Source organism: Podarcis filfolensis (assembly GCF_964270895.1).
Source record: "Podarcis filfolensis genome assembly, chromosome: 17".
Classification (NCBI taxonomy): domain Eukaryota; kingdom Metazoa; phylum Chordata; class Lepidosauria; order Squamata; family Lacertidae; genus Podarcis; species Podarcis filfolensis.
Genome location: NC_139621.1, coordinates 18266934 through 18285368, shown reverse-complemented (window position 1 = coordinate 18285368; position 18435 = coordinate 18266934). Strand labels below are relative to the sequence as shown.

At 46.4% G+C, this 18435-nt stretch overlaps 1 protein-coding gene across 1 annotated transcript in view; it reads right to left on the bottom strand.

Moving 5' to 3' along the window:
• Positions 1–17847, bottom strand: part of TEK (TEK receptor tyrosine kinase) — a 45976-nt gene extending 28129 nt beyond the window's left edge. Inside the window, exons 1-4 of the mRNA XM_083592918.1 lie at positions 17410–17847; positions 3893–4204; positions 749–859; positions 162–314 (exon numbers count right to left, since the gene is read on the bottom strand). Of these exons, the coding sequence (XP_083449044.1) occupies positions 162–314; positions 749–859; positions 3893–4204; positions 17410–17482 (649 nt within the window). The 5' untranslated portion in view covers positions 17483–17847. The remainder of the gene's footprint in view (positions 1–161; positions 315–748; positions 860–3892; positions 4205–17409) is intronic.
• Between the last annotated feature and the right edge of the window lie 588 nt (positions 17848–18435).

Sequence of the window (18435 nt, the reverse complement as noted above, 5' to 3'; positions counted from 1 at the left end):
TCAGATGTCTTCTAAAAGTCAGGTAGTTGTTTATTTCCTTGACATCTGATGGGAGGGCACTGCACAGGGCAGGCGCCACTACCAAGAAGGCCCTCTGTGTGCACAAGTCCAAGGCTTTCTGTCTGTAGTTTTAACTTAAGAAGAAGCGGATCAAATCTTACTTCTTACTATCAGCCTAGTATAAGCTGAAGTGAAGTGGCTTCCTCCTATGTATCTGACAGAGTACACTGCTGAATCTTGAGTCTGGTCATTCTGCAAGGACACTTTTAGCACTTCTGGGACTTCGTGCCTGAGGACAGAAGATATGAAAGAACCTGTAGTGGAGAGAAGAGCCCATAAAAACATAACTGACGAGAAGATCGACGGAGGAAAAGGGCTTGCCAGGTTAAAGGAGAGGAGTGAGGACTCTCTGAAGGACTTCAGGGTGCCTCATACCTCAGACACGAGACTTCCCATAAGATAAACTTTTCAAGAGCACACATTCAACTAGCAACAATCAAGATATCAAGAGAGATAAGAGGCTCATTTCAGACACTTCCCCAGCAAAGGAGTGCCTCTCCTTTATAAGACATGCACTCATAATTCATCATTTTCAATACACCTGCTCCTTCCCCACACCTGATGACACCTGAGGAACCCTTAATAAGAGGCCACCTAGGAGTCTTCTCAGATCATAGACTGAACCCTGTGTCATATCAACACAGGTGCTTACGTGTTAACCATAAAAGCAGGAAAAAAAGGTAGATACCATTTTTATAGATAACTGCATCTTCTTCCTTAACAACCTTTCTGATGAAGGGAATGTCCACAGGTTCTCCGCGGTTTGTGGTAATGGTTAAAGCCACTGGAAGAAAGGTAGCTAAAATGAAAAAATAAAGGGTGGGGGGTAAAGGTTTGAATGAAATGTGGATTCGCTCTAATAAACTTTACCTCTTTGCTAGTCCTTCAGAACAGAAGGTGGAAATGTGATATACTGGGGGAGCAATCTAAATGTGAAAAGATGAGGCAACTCAATTCATAGCTTGCTCTCTCTTTTGGAAACTCATATAAACCCTCCAGAAAGGGAGGGGGGCAGAAGCATAACAACAATGAATACTTTGGCAATGATCACCAGAAAAGATAAACAAGTTTGTTGCAAATGATTCCACAAGCCAGCCTTGCAGGGTTCATCTATGAAGGCTGTTTGGAGTTAGTTAGTTTTTTTAACAAAAATATTACTTTGGAATAAAACATGTTTCTTTTTGGCTTCCTTGAGTCCCACCCACCAACCCAGCCACCGCAAAGCCCTAGTCCTTTTGTAGGTCTTGTTTAGTTTATCTGCAAACTCTTGGGTTCACAGTATTGTTGGACTGGAAAGGAGTCCACCTTCTTTAGTGGGCTCTGTTCCAACGTATTTTTAGCTCGTGGCCTATATTTGAGTTAATTCATTAGTTTACAAATGGCCTGGAACGCACTATTCAGAGAGGAACAATAACTGGGCTTTGGAGCAGAGGGCTGTTTGCATCACATGTCGATTAGCATCTTGGCCAAGGATAGAAAGGTTCCTTGAGGTATATACCCAAGCACTTCCGTGCACAATGAAGTTTCGCTGGAGTTGGCTTTCCCAGCCGTTACTCCTCCCCTTGCCTTGAAACAGTGGTCCCAAAACATCCCTGCTTGTTTCAGAAGCAGTTTCTTTGCCGCCTCCATATATTTCAAACACACCTGTTGTTATTGGAGGGGCATGAATTGTTATCCACTCTGAGTAGCAGCTATTCTCCGGGGTAATGGGCAAAGATGCCTTTTCCCATTACCACCAACTAGGGATGGGCACAGGTGTCAATTTTGGTCTCTCCCAGTTTTCCGTTCTCCCAGTCTTAAGTTTACATGTTTCTTCATCAGTGTCAGATGGCAATGGTGGTTGCTCGCGAGCAACCAGTCAGGACTCCGACCTGTCTTTTACAGGTTTTATTTTGGTGCAAAGCTATTTACAGTGCAGAACCACAAGTTCATGTCTGCCTCAATCGCTAGCAGAATCCGGGAGTGGTCGTTTCTGGGTCCTCCCCCAACATAATAGCTTAGTCACCCCCAGCCTTTTCCTTCCTTCTTTGCGTTTTACACCTCTGTGCAAGGTGGGCGATGGAAGAGGCGTGCTTGCCTCCTGGCTGGCTTGGCCAGGAGCGGTGCTGAGCATCCTCTAGCCCTTTCCCCTCCTTTACTCCAGAGGTGTGGCTTTCCCCACCCTCAGACTGACAAGGTGCGGCGCTGGGGCTCCCACCAGCATCCTCTGGTCCCTTCCCCACTGGAGGTGGGGCTTTCCCCACCACAGGAAGAGGAACTGCTTCGCAAGATTTTCGGAGGTTCCCTGTAACCCAACTGCTCCTCTGCTTCCCTTCCCTGTCCCGATGGCAGTCCCCTGACAATCAGTTCGTGATTTTCTTTTTTATTATCATATTTGCTCATCAACGAGCTGGAGGCAGATGTTTGGAACCATCGTGCGAGGAGCCTGCAGAAGTATTCAGTGCTCCTCGCTACCAATGTGATCCCAGCCTCTTCCAGAGATGACAAAGGGTGTGTGGATCTCCTTGTCCCTCATCACGGGAGCGCCCGAATAGGACTTTCCACACTTTGCAAACTTGGGATAAGCTGGACTAGTTTTGGCTGACATGATGGGGCTAAATCAAATCAACGACATGTCGCTTCCAAAGTACAATTAATTTACATTTTTTTTCGCTTAACGGCCATGGGAAGGACATATAACACAGAAGACTCTACTGGGGAGAAAACAGATGTGTGACAAATGGCCCCTGGAACACATGGCAAAATGTCTTTTTCAGGCTAGAAGAGTGAGATCATTCTGAGGTTCTATTTTGGTCCTAAACATTAAGACATTCAGCTACACACACAATTCCTTGTCTGTTTCGAGAAAATTAACAAGGAAAGCTTTGTCTGCTCTGATAAAAAATCTGGAGGATGGGCTGGTGTCCTTTTGAAAAAATATATATAATTAATGTAGTATGCAGTCCATGCCGAAACATGCACAAAACTTTCAAAGGAGCACAGAAGCAAAGCATTTCATAATACTCCAACAACTGAAAAGGGTTTCCAGCTACTTAGTTTTGTCAAGGGTTCCAGGAAGTTTCAGAACTCTTCTACTTCAAAACTTTTAATTTATCATAGACCTTTGACGAGCTTGTGTTGATCACGTCCATTTGCATAAGATTGCTAGCTCCCATAATTTAATGTCTAGGGATGTCTCGGTCTAAAGATTTGTCTGGTCTTCCAATACCCAGGCTGCAATTCTTTGGCCACTTACCTGGGAGTAAGGCCCATTTGACTCAATTGAACTAATTTCTGAGTAGAGGAGGGCTGTGTATTATCCGTCTGATTTGCTCCAGAAAGGTCCTGCTTTTCCTTAGAATGTGCCTATTTTCATTGGAGAAATGCTGGAGGGTACATCCTTCCCTGTCTCTCAGTCTCAGCTACAATTTTAAAGTTCAAAGTCTCGCTCTCTCTGTTTTAGAGGAGAGCCTAGGTCTACACCTCTTTGTCCAGACTGTTAGATGCTCCAGCACTGTTTCTGACTGGGTCCAGCAAATCTGAATATGCAAATTCAGGGAAATAAGCTTGCAGGAATATGCAGGTGCCCCATATGGGGATCAAACCTGCAACCTTGGTGTTACCAGACCATGATCTAACCAACTGAGCTATGGGCTCGCAGTCAAGGCTAGGCCTCTAGCCCTTTATAAAATGCACCATTCCCAGGCCAAAGCTAAACTGGTGCTCTTCAAAAGTACCACGAGAAGCACCTTATCCTATTTAGAATTAATATTTGCCCGTGGGTAACTACTGTTATCTATTTAGAGTCTATTTTCAAGCATGACACACCTTTTTTTGCAAATGCATAAGGTACCTGTTTGTTGCATCTTCATCGTATGTACCCTCATCGCTTTCTCTTTGAATTTTCCTTCACAGAAATACGCTCCAATGCTTTCGCCGGATTTTTCCCTCGGCCATACCACTTTCTTGGCTGCCCCTCTCGCCTCGTCTTCAGCCACGGCCAGGGGGTACGGGTGCTGGCCCATCAAGGCCTCATAGTCTCTCCCAATGGTGATCGAGTCCCGAGAACGCCATCTCGAGGTGATGCAGGTCAGCGATGTCTCTGAATCAGCCACGGTAGGGAGGGAATTGATCAGTATCAAGTCAAATGCTCCTTCCACATTACCTGGCAAAGAAAGGGGAAAGTTTGTTATTAAATTTCAAAGCACAATCCGTTCTCTAACCAAGCTGCCAAATGGCTCCAGTTCTGGTGAAACTTTCTTGAGAACATCACAGGTACTTGCCAATCAGCACTGTGCATAGCCGGCTTCTGCTGCAATGTCTGTGTTAATTGAGGTTGTTTCTGGAGAGATCCTGCTCTGCTCCAGCAAGGTATGTCAAGTGTGCTTCCAGCTAATATGTGATTTTGAATGCACTGGGTAGTAAAGCATGTGATTACTCTTTGGTTTCACCTTTATGTTTAGAGTCAGCTGCACTCTGCATATGCGCAGTGGACCCTCCATAGGCCTACTAAATGTGGTCAAGTTCTCAAAGAGCTTCCTGAGTTATAGAAGTAATGCGCTAAGATGCAGAATACGAATAAAGCCAGTAGGTTTTTAACATGTGCACTTTGGCTCTCTATCAAAGGGAGCAGGGCACATTTATGTATCAGCGTTTTTCCACTGGGGTAGGATGAAGCACATTGAAACACACTTATACTCGCCACTCCCAATGAGATTGTCACAATCACACTCTTTGAACAGATAGCTATGCATTACCTAATGGACAAAGAAAGCCTTCGGAAAAGAACATGCATAGTCAATTAATATATTAATGCTTTCTAGATAAATGATCGCTTAAAGAAATGCCTCTCATCATAAGTTAATGGAAATACTTCTTTTATTGAAGTCATGTCTCTTAAAGTCTTCTTTGCTGCTGGTTTATTCCTACTATTTACTAGCAATGGGGCAAATTCAGGATGGATTAGCAAATGAAAGGGGAAGATTCAATATATTTGCCCTTGCGGCATCTGAAAGGTAAAAAAGGTAAAAGGTAAAGGACCCCTGGACGGTTAAGTCCAGCCAAAGACAACTATGGGGTTGTGGCGCTCATCTCGCTTTCAGGCGGAGGGAGCCAGCATTTGTCCACAGACAGCTTTCCAGGTCATGTGGCCAGCAGGACTAAAACACTTCTGATGCAATGGGACTCTGTGATGGAAACCAGAGTGCACGGAAATGCCGTTTACCTTCCCACTGCAACGGTACCTATTTATCTACTTGCACTGGTGTGCTTTCGAACTGCTAGGTTGGCAGGAGCTGGGACAGAGCCACAGGAGCTCACTCTGTCACAGGGATTCAAACTGCCGACCTTCCAATCGGCTAGTCCCGCTGCTTCTGCTGCCAAGAGGAAGGTGTTCCAGCATGTGGCATTACCTCTCTTCTTCCCTGCCCTCGGATGAGTGGCAATGATTTGGGGAGCTCCCTGGCTCCTGCTGCATTTGCCTAAAGCTGGGGAGTTCCTGTGTGCCAAATTGCCAGCTGGCTTCGCCCGCCCCCCCAGGGATAAGTCAAGCTGCAACGATGTGAGGAGCGCCCTGGCTCTCACCGAGCCTCTAAAATGAACCCTACAGTGTGCAAATGGTTCGTTGCAAGCACAGTTAACACCTCGTTAATGTAACCATAGTCCAGCCTGCAATAAAACATTTCCTTCCTTTCTTACAGGGTTAATGTGCCCTTCTGAATTGCATCCCAGGCAAAAAAACCTTCAAGAGTTGAAACTTTCCCAATCATTGTATAGCCATGCTGCAAAAAGCTAAAGCTGAAATACAGTGGTACCTCGGAAGTCGAATGGAATCTGTTCCGGAAGTCCGTTCGACTTCCGAAATGTTCAGAAACCAAGGCACGGCTTCCGAGTGGATGCAGGTAGCTCCTGCAGCCAGTTGGAAGCTGTGGAAGCCACGTCAGATATTCAGTTTGCAAAGTACGTTTGCAAACCGGTACGACTATATATTTGTGCACATGACACAGCTGTTTAGCAGGCAGCTGTTTTAACGCACTTCATGAAAATATATTGACCTGAGAGCATTGAAGTACATTGTGTGTATCTCTCCTGCTCCAGACTCCACAGTCTTAAAAAGCTTGCAACTTTAAATGCTCAATGCCACTCTAATGCCCATGGGAAAGATACCATCATTTTAGGGGGCTTCCAAGGCAGCAGTCTTGCTTTAATACCTTTATTAAGGTAAATGAGCCAGCTAGCAAGCTCAGACATGTCACTTGGTGTCCTACTCATTCATTTATCCCATATGTTTTGCGCATTGGGAGTTTATCAGGAACGTGGAGCAAAACAACCTGAATTCAGAACAAACCCACAGGGAGAGCTAGGAGACAACTGTCTCCAAAATGCCGAAGCTCCTCTGTGTCTCCTTCAAACAGACCTTTGATACCAGCTGTTCTTTCTGTCCTTTCACCTCTCTATGAAGACAACTTGCCACTTGAGGAATAAGGATTTGAATGAAAGAGTCCAACCACCTCCGTATCCTCCAACATTTCTCTGATGAAAATAGGGACGTCCTAAGGAAAAGCGTGACATCCTGGGATCAAATCAGAAACCGGGGCGGCTTCTGTAAATCTGGGGCTGTTTCTGGAAAACAGGGACACTCGGAGGGTTTACACCTCAGCTTGATAATAATACTGGAATCACACTTGAGATCATGCCACAGCTACACATCTTACCTGATCAGACAATTTTATGAGGTAAAAGGTAAAGGTAAAGGACCCCTGGGCAGTTTAGTCCAGTCAAAGGTGACTATGGGGTTGTGGCGCTCATCTCACTTTCAGGCTGAGGGAGCCGGTGTTTGTCAACTGACAGCTTTCCGGGTCATGTGGCCAGCAGGACTAAACCACTTCTGGCGCAAGGGGACACCGTGACGGAAACCAGAGCGCACGGAAACGCTGTTTACCTTCCTACCACAGTGGTACCTATTTATCTACTTGCACTGGTGTGCTTTTGAACTGCTAGGTTGGCAGGAACTGGGACAGAGCAATGGGAGCTCACCCTGTCACAGGGATTTGAACCGCCAACCTTCCAATCAGCAAGCCCAAGAGGCTCAGTGGTTTAGACCACATTGCCACCGGTGTCCCTTTTTATGAGGCACACACACACACACACACACACACACACACACACACACAATATACCTTGTCCTTGTAAATCCAGTTCACTGAATACCTAGATTCAAGGCCATTATCCAGTTTTAGAACTTTGACCTTGATCCTCTTGTCAGGGTTCCACGTTCCACGCATATTGTGGCGCTATATGAAAACCACTTGCTTCTCCAAGTATAATTTGCCACTCTTACTGCCTTCCAGTTCCAGAACACACGACGATGTCCCCCACCCAAAGAGATTGCTGACTCCGTTTCTGTCTTGGTACGTCCATATGTTCTGCTCACTTCCTAGGAAGTACCATATTTGGGATTGGCAGAGCTGAGGCATTCGGTCACAGAAAACCTGGCCGATTGATTCACACACCAGTTCACTTTGTCGGCAGGTAATGCTGAAGACCAAATGAGAGAACCATGCCTATGCCCCTCTATTTGAATACCAGGGACAAACTGCCAATGCTTGGTCAAGCAGTATTCCCTATTTATAATGGAGAGCATTGCCCATAGTTCACCAATTTGCCTCCAGTGTGAAAATAGCTTAAGCTCAGAAAATATCCCAGCCATTAAAAAAAACATGTTTTGTGTGTGTGTGCGCGTACGTGCAACTCACAAAATAAAATTATGGAACACAATCACGCTGCCTAAGAAACTGTTGACATGTTTTTGCAGAATAATCATTAAGTTTCCTTTCTAACTTCACATTTCCTCCCTATCAGCTTCGTATGGAAGGTGGAACAGATTACAACTTTCCAAGAGAGATAACAGACAGGGCTTTTAAATTATTATTTTCCCCCGTTGAAACAGTCCCCTATTTAGCTTGCCTCTTGTGTAGCCTCTTGATTTTGCTAAGTGGAGCAAAGCTGCAAACAGCATTTCCTTTTGCTCTTAGTTCCTTTTGCCCTGATATATTTTTCCTCTTTTGGTTTTGCTTTCTAGGTTTTTAGGTACTTTTGTGTGGTGCTGTAGAATTGTTACTGGAAATCGACGTGGCTACGTTTGAGAATGATTGTTATGCATTACTTTATCTAAAAGTGACTGGCCTGAGTCTCATGCGTGTCACTGAGAGGGGAGGGTTTCGGTTACTTTTTGAAGTATCAGTTCATATTCAGGTAAATGTTGTTGCACTACAAATCCCATCATTCCCGACCACAGGCCATGCTGGCTGGGATTGATGGGACATGTAGTCCAACATATGGAGGGGCACAGGTCCCCAACCCCTATTTTCATGGATAAAATTGTTTGAACTTGGGCATGATACTCCCAATCTGGGCATGCAAGACAATAATTCACATTAACTTTTCCATGTAAAATACACGTGAATTGTTGTGTAGGGAGGCCTCCCAGGCATTTTTGCTGTAGCACCACAATTAAGGCACTGGAAGGCCACAAAACTGAGTAACTAGTGAGATTCAGAACAAAACTCCCTGGTCCTGAATGGGGCAACTGTGCCCCTGAAGGACCAGGTGTGCAGCCTGGGAGTCATTTTGGAGTCACAGCTGTCCATGGAGGCACAGGTCCATTTTGTGTCCAGGGCAGCTGTCTACCTACCAGCTCCATCTGGTATGCAGGATGAGACCTACCTGCCCGCGGACTCTCTTGCCAGAGGTGTGCACAGTGGCGTAGCGTGGGGGGTGCAGGGGGGACCGGCCGCACCGGGCGCAACATCTGGGGGGGGCGCGCTCGCACTCGCAGTGCTAAAATCAGTGCTAAAATCCACGGGTTAGGGGGCGCAAATTACTTGCCTTGCCCCGGGTGCTGACAACCCACGCTACGCCACTGGGTGTGCATACTCTGGTTATCTCCCGCTTGGACTATTGCAATGTGCTCTACGTGGGGCTACCTTTGAAGGTGACCCGGAAAGTTCCGAAATGCGGCAGTTCTGAAATCCGGCAGTTAGACTGGTGACTGGGAGCGGCCGCCGAGACCACATAACACCGGTCCCAAAGGACCTACACTGGCTCCCATTACGTTTCTGAGCATAATTCAAAGTGTTGGTGCTGACCTTTAAACAGCCTCGGTCCTGTATACCTGAAGGAGCATCTCAACCCCCATCGTTCTGCCCGGACACTGAGGTCCAGCGCTGAGGGCCTTCTGGTGGTTCCCTCACTGCGAGAAGCCAAGTTACAGGGAACCAGGCAGAGGGCCTTCTCAGTAGTGGCACCCGCCCTGTGGAACGCCCTCCCACCAGATGTCAAAGAACTAAACAACTACATTACATTTAGAAGACATCTGAAGGCAGCCCTGTTTAGGGAAGTTTTTAATGACTGATGGTTTAATGTATTTTTAATCTTCTGTTGGAAGCTGCCCAGAGTGGCTGGGGAAATCCAGCCAGATGAGTGGGGTAGAACCAAACAACAACAACAACAACAACTTGAAAAGAAACTCTTGCATGGGCTGGTTGAGAACCCCCTCAGTGAATATTCAAATCCCCCCAACAGATACAGTTGTCTGAGCCAATCTGAAAAACGTATTCTTCTGCCACTTTGTCAATATCTAGATAATATAGCCAATCCATGATCCAGAAAATTGGAGTATTATTATTCTCATATGGTTGCTGTGCACTGAAGAGACAAATCAGGCCTTCTTTTCACCTGGAACTCACCTGAACGCATTTCCGTCACCTCTCAGGTGGGCACCGTTGCCATTATAAAAGAACAAGGAAGGTGATCGTAGTGAGTTTTGCCCAGTGGCATTGTGGGCACCTACCATGTGTCCGGGGGTGCGTGTATCCGGGGGGCAAGGCTCAGAGTGTGGAGGGTGAATGGAGCCCGTGCCCAGCCCATGCTGCCACCCGCCCACCACCACCAAGTGGGGCCGCGCTGTGCCCCTTCTCGCCCACAGCCCTTGGTGAGCATAACTCACATGCACCCAAAGGACACACTCATGCTGCCTTGTGATGCTGAGAGGCTGTGGGAGGAGGGAGGGCACATGCTTGTCGCATCCTCCTCAGCCAGCCCTGCGGGATTGCAAAGTGGCGTGGGACTGGCAGGGCAGCAAAGAGTAAAATATGCCCCCACAAAGGTACCCCTGGCCACTGCCCCGCTGGCCTTCTCCAGGCGATGCCACTGGTTCCGGCACCTCTCTTTCTAGAAAAATAGCACTGAGCTGAATCAACCTATACCTTCAGTGGTGTTGTCAGGAGGTAAAACGGTAAAGGAAAATGACCCCTGGACAGTTAAGACCAGTCAAAGGTTTGGGTTTTGTAATGTATCACCACTTAGGGTAACGATCAAGGTTTTAAGTAAGTTACAAGCAAAACCAATTTCGATACAGGAATGTTTAGGGGAGGGGAATAATCATTTCCCATTTTGCGAGTCCCGTGTTAACAGTTTTGTGTGACACCTTTAAGATTAACCAGTTTGAAACGAGAAACGCCCATCAAACTGTATTTGAAAGGGGTAAAGGTAAAGGTAAAGGTACCCCTGACTGTTAGGTCCAGTCGTGGATGACTCTGGGGTTGCACACTCATCTCTCTCTATAGGCCGAGGGAGCCGGCGTTTGTCCACAGACAGCTTTCTGGGTCATGTGGCCAGCATGACTAAACCGCTTCTGGCGCAACGGGACACCGTGACGGAAACCAGAGCACACGGAAACGTTGTTTACCTTCCCGCCACCGTGGTACCTATTTATCTACTTGCACTGGCGTGCTTTCGGACTGTTAGGTTGGCAGGAGCTGGGACAGAGCAAGGGGAGCTCACTCCGTCGCGGGGATTCAAATCGCCGACCTTCTGATTGGGAAGCCCAAGAGGCTTGGTGGTTTAGAACACAGCACCACCTACGTCCCTCAGGAGGACAGGGCTGTCCTGGGCTTCACCCAACAGAATATGGAGGGTGGTCTCCCAAATACAGTAGGGTTAGCTTACCACATTTTGAAGCAAGCAAGACAATACCCATTGCTAACTACCCAAGGGAGGAGGTGTAAAGCCAATGTCAAAAACTGCATATCATGCATCGAAAGAACGCATGAGGGGGCTTGAGGAACCACGTAGGCTAGTGGTGCCCCTACCCATCATGCATTTGGAGGGTGTGGGAGGGGGCTCTGTGCATAATTTCACACACAGATTCCCTTTGGTTGTTAGCCATATGTGTGGGCAACTGTTGGGGGACTTTCTCATTGTGCCTGGTGAGAGAAGGCCTAGGGTCATGCAGCTCTGTGACCCCCGCCCCCATGCATTCGTTAAATTTACTAACGTCTTCTTTGAACCCCCCTACCCATGGGGCTGTGGTGCTTTTGTGACCCTGAGCAAAATTAAGAGAGAATTGCTTGTCCAATAGCCTTGTGACATGTGGAGATTTTGAAAAACGTATTCAACGTTTTCTGAGGAGGGAAAACGTTGCGTACAATTTTTAAAAAAATGGCATATACAGTGGTACCTCGGGTTAAGTACTTAATTCGTTCTGGAGGTCCATTCTTAACCTGAAACTGTTCTTAACCTGAAGCACCACTTTAGCTAATGGGGCCTCCTGCTGCTGCCTCGCCGCCACCACACGATTTCTGTTCTCATCCTGGAGCAAAGTTCTTAACCTGAGGTACTATTTCTGGGTTAGCGGAGTCTGTAACCTGAAGCATCGGTAACCTGAAGTGTATGTAACCCAAGGTACCACTGTACCGTTATAAAATATGGATATGAAATATGAATATATTGTGCATATCTGAGTCATAGTTTGCCCAGTCTGTTTGCCAGGACTGCTGTTGTTTTGTCTAAGGCTACAATACTATGCACATTTACTAGGAAGTAAATCTTGGTGAACACAGTGGTGTATACTGTACTTCTCTGTAAGCAGGTTTAAGATCGGGCTGCAAGATAAGCTGCCTTGTTGTGTTAATTGTCCGAGGGAGCTGACATGCAATGCACCATGGGTCCCCCTCCCTCTGGTGTTGTGTGGCTTTCCTGCCCCCCAACGGCTGTGTGTTGAGCAGGGGAACACTGTTAATACAGACCCTTCTGTACCTGAAATATTCAGTGGAAGCTGGAGCACCAATGGTGCAAGACTTATACAAAAGCCTATGCACAAAGAGCTGCACATACAGAGGTCCATATAGCCAATGCATGGGGCATGACTGCCCACTGAGCCTCTTGGGCTTGCTGATCAGAAGGTCGGCGGTTCAAATCCACGCAACAGAGTGAGCTCCCGTTGCTCTGTCCCAGCTCCTGTCAACCTAGCAGTTCGAAAGCATGCCAGTGCGAGTAGATAAATAGGTACCACTGCAGCAGGAAGGTAAACAGCATTTCCATGAGCTCTGGTTTCCATAATGGTGTCCCGTTGCACCAGAAGCAGTTTAGTCATGCCGGCCACATGACCTGGAAAGCTGTCTGTGGACAAACACCGGCTCCCTTGGCCTGAAAGCGAGATGAGCACCGCAACCCCATAGTCGCCTTTGACTGGACTTAACTGTCCAGGGGTCTTTTACCTTTACCTTTTGCCTTCATGTAATTCATTTATGAAGATGGCTAAAGTGTAACTGTGTTTGCTTAGTCACAACTACTGGTTCCTTGCCTTCCTAATTCTCCCACCACTATCAAATATAGGAAGCAAATGTTGTTGAAATGTGAGAGGGGGTTGAGGTTGGAAAAGGGCGGTCTTTATGGCAGCCCCTAAGCTGTGGAATTTCTTTTTTCACAGAGCTGTGCCTGATAATGCAATTGCATAGTTTTTGTCATATGCTGAAGACCCACCTCTTTCCCTTAACCTGGGACACCCAAGAAAGGTATTTTTAAGCTACGCTTTCTTTTTCTGATTGCTATTTGTGTGTGTACATTTTTAAACTGATTTTAAAACGTATTGTAACCTTCCCTGGAACCTCATGGGACTTTATGGCAGGGTTAGAAACTCAGATATATAAGCTAGGCGCCAAATGGCTCCTTAAAAACCAGGGTTAGGGTTGCCAGAACGGAATGCCTCGTTGCCATTTTGAGGCCAGGCGGCTCGAAAGTTGTATTTCTCAATACAGTGGTACCTCAGGGTAAGTACTTAATTTGTTCCAGAGGTCCGTACTTAACCTGAAACTTTTCTTAACCTGAAGCACCACTTTAGCTAATGGGGCCTCCTGCTGCCGCCGCACCGCCGGAGCCCGATTTCTGTTCTCATCCTGAAGCAAAGTTCTTAACCTGAATCACTATTTCTGGGTTAGCGGAGTGTGTAACCTGAAGCGTATGTAACCTGAAGCGTATGTAACCCGAGGTACCACTGTATGACTTCTTAGCTCGCAAAATTCATTCGGATTGTGCCAATAAAATATAACGGATAGAATTCTGCAGGATGTGTTGCTGGTACAGTAAAACCTCAGTTCCCGAACGCCTCCATTTTGGTACATTTCGGCTCCCGAACGCAGAAAACCTGGAAGTAAATGTTCCGGTTTTCAAATGTTTTTGGGAAGCCGAATGTCTGACACAGCTTCTGCTTGAGTACAGGAAGTTCTTGCAACCAATCGGAAGCTGCACCTTGATTGTCGAACATTTCGGAAGCCAAACGGTCTTCCAGAACAGATTAAGTTTGGCAACCGAGGTTTGACTGTATGTGGAAACGGTCCCGATCCAAGGTTCCCCGGGCGTGCACCTCCAGATGGTGGAGACATCAGGCACTATCCTGGCACCCAGACATCTTCACTTGGTTGCAAGTGGTCAACAGCCAGGTGCAAAACGCGCCTAGCACCTGGCTAATTTCGAACGCAGCTTTATGGTGAAAGGCAGATAAGAAATCCTAGTAATAATAATATTGCTACATGTCGTGGCATACGGAGTTTAAACCACGTCGCGGGTGGCGCTGTGGGTTAAACCACAGAACCTAGGACTTGCCGATCAGAAGGTCAGTGGTTCGGATCCCCGCAATGGGGTGAGCTTCCATTGCTTGGTCCCTGCTCCTGCCAACCTAGCAGTTCGAAAGCACGTCAAAGTGCAAGTAGATAAATAGGTACCGCTCTGGCGGTAAATGGCGTTTCCGTGCGCTGCTCTGGTTTGCCAGAAGCGGCTTAGTCATGCTGGCCACATGACCCGGAATTTGTACGCCGGCTCCCTTGGCCAATAAAGCGAGATGAGCGCCGCAACCCCAGAGTCGTCCGCGACTGGACCTAACGGTCAGGAGTCCCTTTACTGGTAGATTTTGCATTCTGTTGCTTTCACATTATGCCTTCACTCGGCATTTAAGGGCATTTTTGTTTATCGGAGTTACACCTATGTAGGAATGGGGAATACATTCCTTCCTGCAGCAGTTTTTTTGGCAGATCTATGGGGTTACACAAGGAAAGGGAGGGAAAGCAATTTCTTTGGCAGCCATGCTCAGAGGCCTTGTCCCCACCTTGGAACAAGGGTGGAGTTGATTTTCGCCTTCTCGGCAGTGGCAACACCCGCAACAGACCTCCTCCCTTCTTTCCTTCCCCACCACCACTTGGGGGCAAGGTTAAGCGAGTTTTAAAAGCTCTGCCATTGACTCTCCTGCCTCTCCTGCTCAGGGGGAATGTCAATACTGTTTTCCTGGACTCCGCCTGTTGTATCTAAAGGAAGGCGTATTTGCATTGTCTTCCACGGCTCGCCCCAGGAAACATGATATCACACTTGAACAAAAGCGGGAAAGCTGACAGATCTATTGAGATGGGTGTGGCTACATAACACACCTAAAGCAGCTGAACCTTGTGGATTGGCGGGTTTTCAGCGCTAGGATTTCAATCCTCTCCCATTCCTTCAATCCTCTCCCATTCCTACCTATGCCTATGTAATTTTAAGGGCTAAATGTTGAGCTTTCAAGGACAGAGCCAATTGGACAATTACCAAAATAAGTATCTTCAGGGCAGCTGCTCATCATACAAGAGAAAAGATTCTCACGGGGGGGGGGTGGACAGAAGGGGTACGGTAGCTGTTGTTGTTGTTTTATATAAAGAGCTGCAGGTGTGCTAAGTTCGCTTAAAAAAACTAAATAAACCTCCATTTATTCCAAAGAGGACCGAGTGGGGAAAAATGGGGTGTGTCCTCCCCCCTGCTTTTATCACCACACTACCCCTAGATGGTACATTTGGCTGAGGGAAAGACACAATGATTGGCCAAGGTAACACAATGAACCTCATTGGCTGCTGATCAGGATTCGAACCCAGCTCTCCCTGGTGGAAGTTGACCACTCTTGTTCATGGAGTGCTGAGCAGTGCACTTTCTCTAAAACTGACCTCTGTTCAGACTAATAATAATAATAATAATAATATTTATTTATACCCCGCCCTCCCCAGCCAAGGCCAGGCTCAGAGCGGCTATATATGGGATTTCTATATGCTGGCAGCTGGTCATCTATAACATTTTAACATACCACCTAAATTGACACAAAGCATCCTATGATCTCTGCTTTCTCGTCTGTTCAATAGCAACTTTTTAGCCTGAATAAATTTGAGGCTTCTCTAGATGCAGCTTCTCCTAACTCATTTGTGAATCACCAAGCAAGCTGCAAGCTAAGAGCCGAGCATATTTAAACCTGTTGATTTTTAACGGGCTGAAATTCATCTCAATTTCTCTTGGATTGTACCCATTGTACAGATATTTACACAAAGACCATACTTGTGGAACCACTGTGTATTCAGACAGGTATGAAGGTTAGCATTTGTTACGGACTTTTCTGCCGTGTTTTCTCTTCAAGTGCTTGACGCTCAGTGAAGCTAATGTGGGGATGATGTTCTAGTACTCTAAAGCCTTTGCCCACCTGGTGCCAGGTGAGAAATTCCACCATTCCTGACCACTGGAGTCCAACAAAATCTAGAGGGCGCCAAGTTAGAGAAGGGCTGTTCTAGTAGTTCATCAGATACAGATTTTGTTGCTCCCAGAAGAACTGAATAGAAAGTTTTTGGAGGTGAACTCTAGACTCCTTTTTTTGTTATTTATAGCATGTTTTTTGTTATTTATAGCATGTTTTACAACCTAGTTTTCAAATTTCCTGAACCAACGCACAAGTATTCTTTTTAACAGAGGGGACTAGATCATAATAGAAATATCATAAACATGGCAATGATTTTGGCATCAACCCTCCAGAGTAAATGGTTAGCAATAAGTGATGGCGTGTGAAAAAAAAACTGCTCTCTCCCCTTCTTATTTCCCCTCACAAGCATACTGTGCAATGGGCTCCTCTTAGTCCTATTGTACGGATGGACCAGTGAGGTAAGTAAAAATGTATTGGATAAACTCATTCAGTGAATCCATGGCTATGGAGGATTTGAACCCAGACCACCCGAGTCAACATGCTAGTTATCACAAGTTTCGCTCTACTTTACTTATTCCACCTGCCTTGCTTCGCAAAGCTTTCCTTACAGTGCATCCCTATAAACAGCTCCTTTAAAAAGCCGAATTCAATGGGACTTACTCCTGAGTGAGTATAAAATTGGTCCCATCTCAAGTTTGTTTAGGATTGCAGCCTTAATGTTGCAGTGTAGAAAGACTGCCTGGAGATAAGGGAAGTGAGCAAAACTTGTGATAAACAGAGAAAAGGTAAAAGGAAAAGGAACAAGCTACATTTTCTCATTTTAAGTATCACTATCATCTTTGACTGAAGTAGCAAAACATCTCCAGGCATTAAAAGCTTGTGTTTAATTGCCAAGCACTAATTATAATAAATGCCATACTTTGCAGTTCTCACAAATCTATATAAACAATGGATGCTAACTCTGCCATTAAGAAGTGATTTAAATCTGTTTGTAATGTAAGCACTAACATTAAATGCATCTATCACAACAATGTTTTACCCCATTAGTGCCTAGATTCGCTAAGTGAAAGGGATGTAATGAGAGATTTCAAAAGTAAAAACACACCCTGATATTGTAGGTGTGTCAAATTTATTTGCAAAGTGCCCCAGGGAACAAAATGGGGAGTCCTTTTCTAAGCAAATTCTCAGACGGTTGATTTGCTACTTCTGAACCGAGTGAGGAAAAGTCACATTATTGTCATCAATATCATCATTATTGAAAAGATTTATTACACCAATCTAAAATGTATATTGGACTCAAGCGAACACCTGCAAAGTTATCTGCCTGCACCCTCTCTGCAACAAATTCTCAAAAAATAATAATGTGACAGGCAGGATTCTGTCATAACAAGCTGCACACAGCCGGGTGACTTCTCTGGAACAAAATGAACAGACGATTCCAGGATCAAAAGAGACAAGGGAAAGGATTTTGCAATCTGACCCTTCCTTGGTGCATTACAGAAGTTCACTGACATCCTCTGACAGACCCTCCCGAGTAACTGAAGGAGTCTTACCTGAAAGCATGAAGCTGAACCCGCAGAAAACCAGAAGTGGCAAAACAGTCCCTGCTTTGCCAAGTATATCCATCCAGTTCACGGAATAACAGATGCCCCTTTCAGTGGTAAAAGACCCCTTAGTCGTTGCTCTTTGCTTGCATCGTCAGAGCGATGTTCGCCGGCCCAGGAAGCAACAAGTTAACTGCAAGACCGAGAGTGGGCTAGAACAAAACTCTGTGGCTGTCTGAGCAAGCAAAGGGAGTTTTAAGTTCCTTTTTCCTGTTTCCTCTGTAGATTAGGATGGGGAAAGGCAGGATCTTAAAGGCATTATGCATCAGCAGGATTTGAGAGGCTCTCTGCAAGCTCCATCCATCTCTTACATCTAAACACTTATCTGCGGCTCTGGGGAGCGGGAAAGAGGACTGCACTTTGAGAACCCCCAGCAGGTCACGGCCAGCGCTGTCAGAAACAATAGGGACATCCTCTAATAGGAAGAATTAAGAGAATAACAAGCCCCTCCGCCTATGTGTGGTATGTGAAAATGTGCCAGTCCACCTCCTCTTCTAATTACTCCCAGAGATACTATTCAAACTTTCAGGCCCCCATAAAAGGCTTTTAGGGTGGGGTAGAGGGGGGAAAATCCTTTTGTTTTCTTGATTTATCTGTTTATAATGGCTAACTTCTGGGTTCTCGGGGGTCATTCGAGCCTCCAGAACCTGATCTGGAATCCCCCAGGGTTCTCATTGGTGGCAGTGGCGTAGCGTGGGTTGTCAGCACCTGGGGCAAGGCAAGTAATTTGCGCCCCCTAACCCGTGGATTTGCGCCCCCTAACCCTAACCCCCAGATGTTGCGCCCGGTGCGGCCGGCACCCCCTGCACCCCCCACGCTACGCCACTGATTGGTGGTCAGGTTCTGTAAGAAGCAAAGCTGGCACCATACTTAGCAGTTCTTGGCTTTTCAGCTATCTGAGAGGGAAAAGTGGGTGGGGGTGCGAGATTCATTTTTTAAGGGCTAGGGGAGGGGGGGGGAGGGTGGTTTGATGTG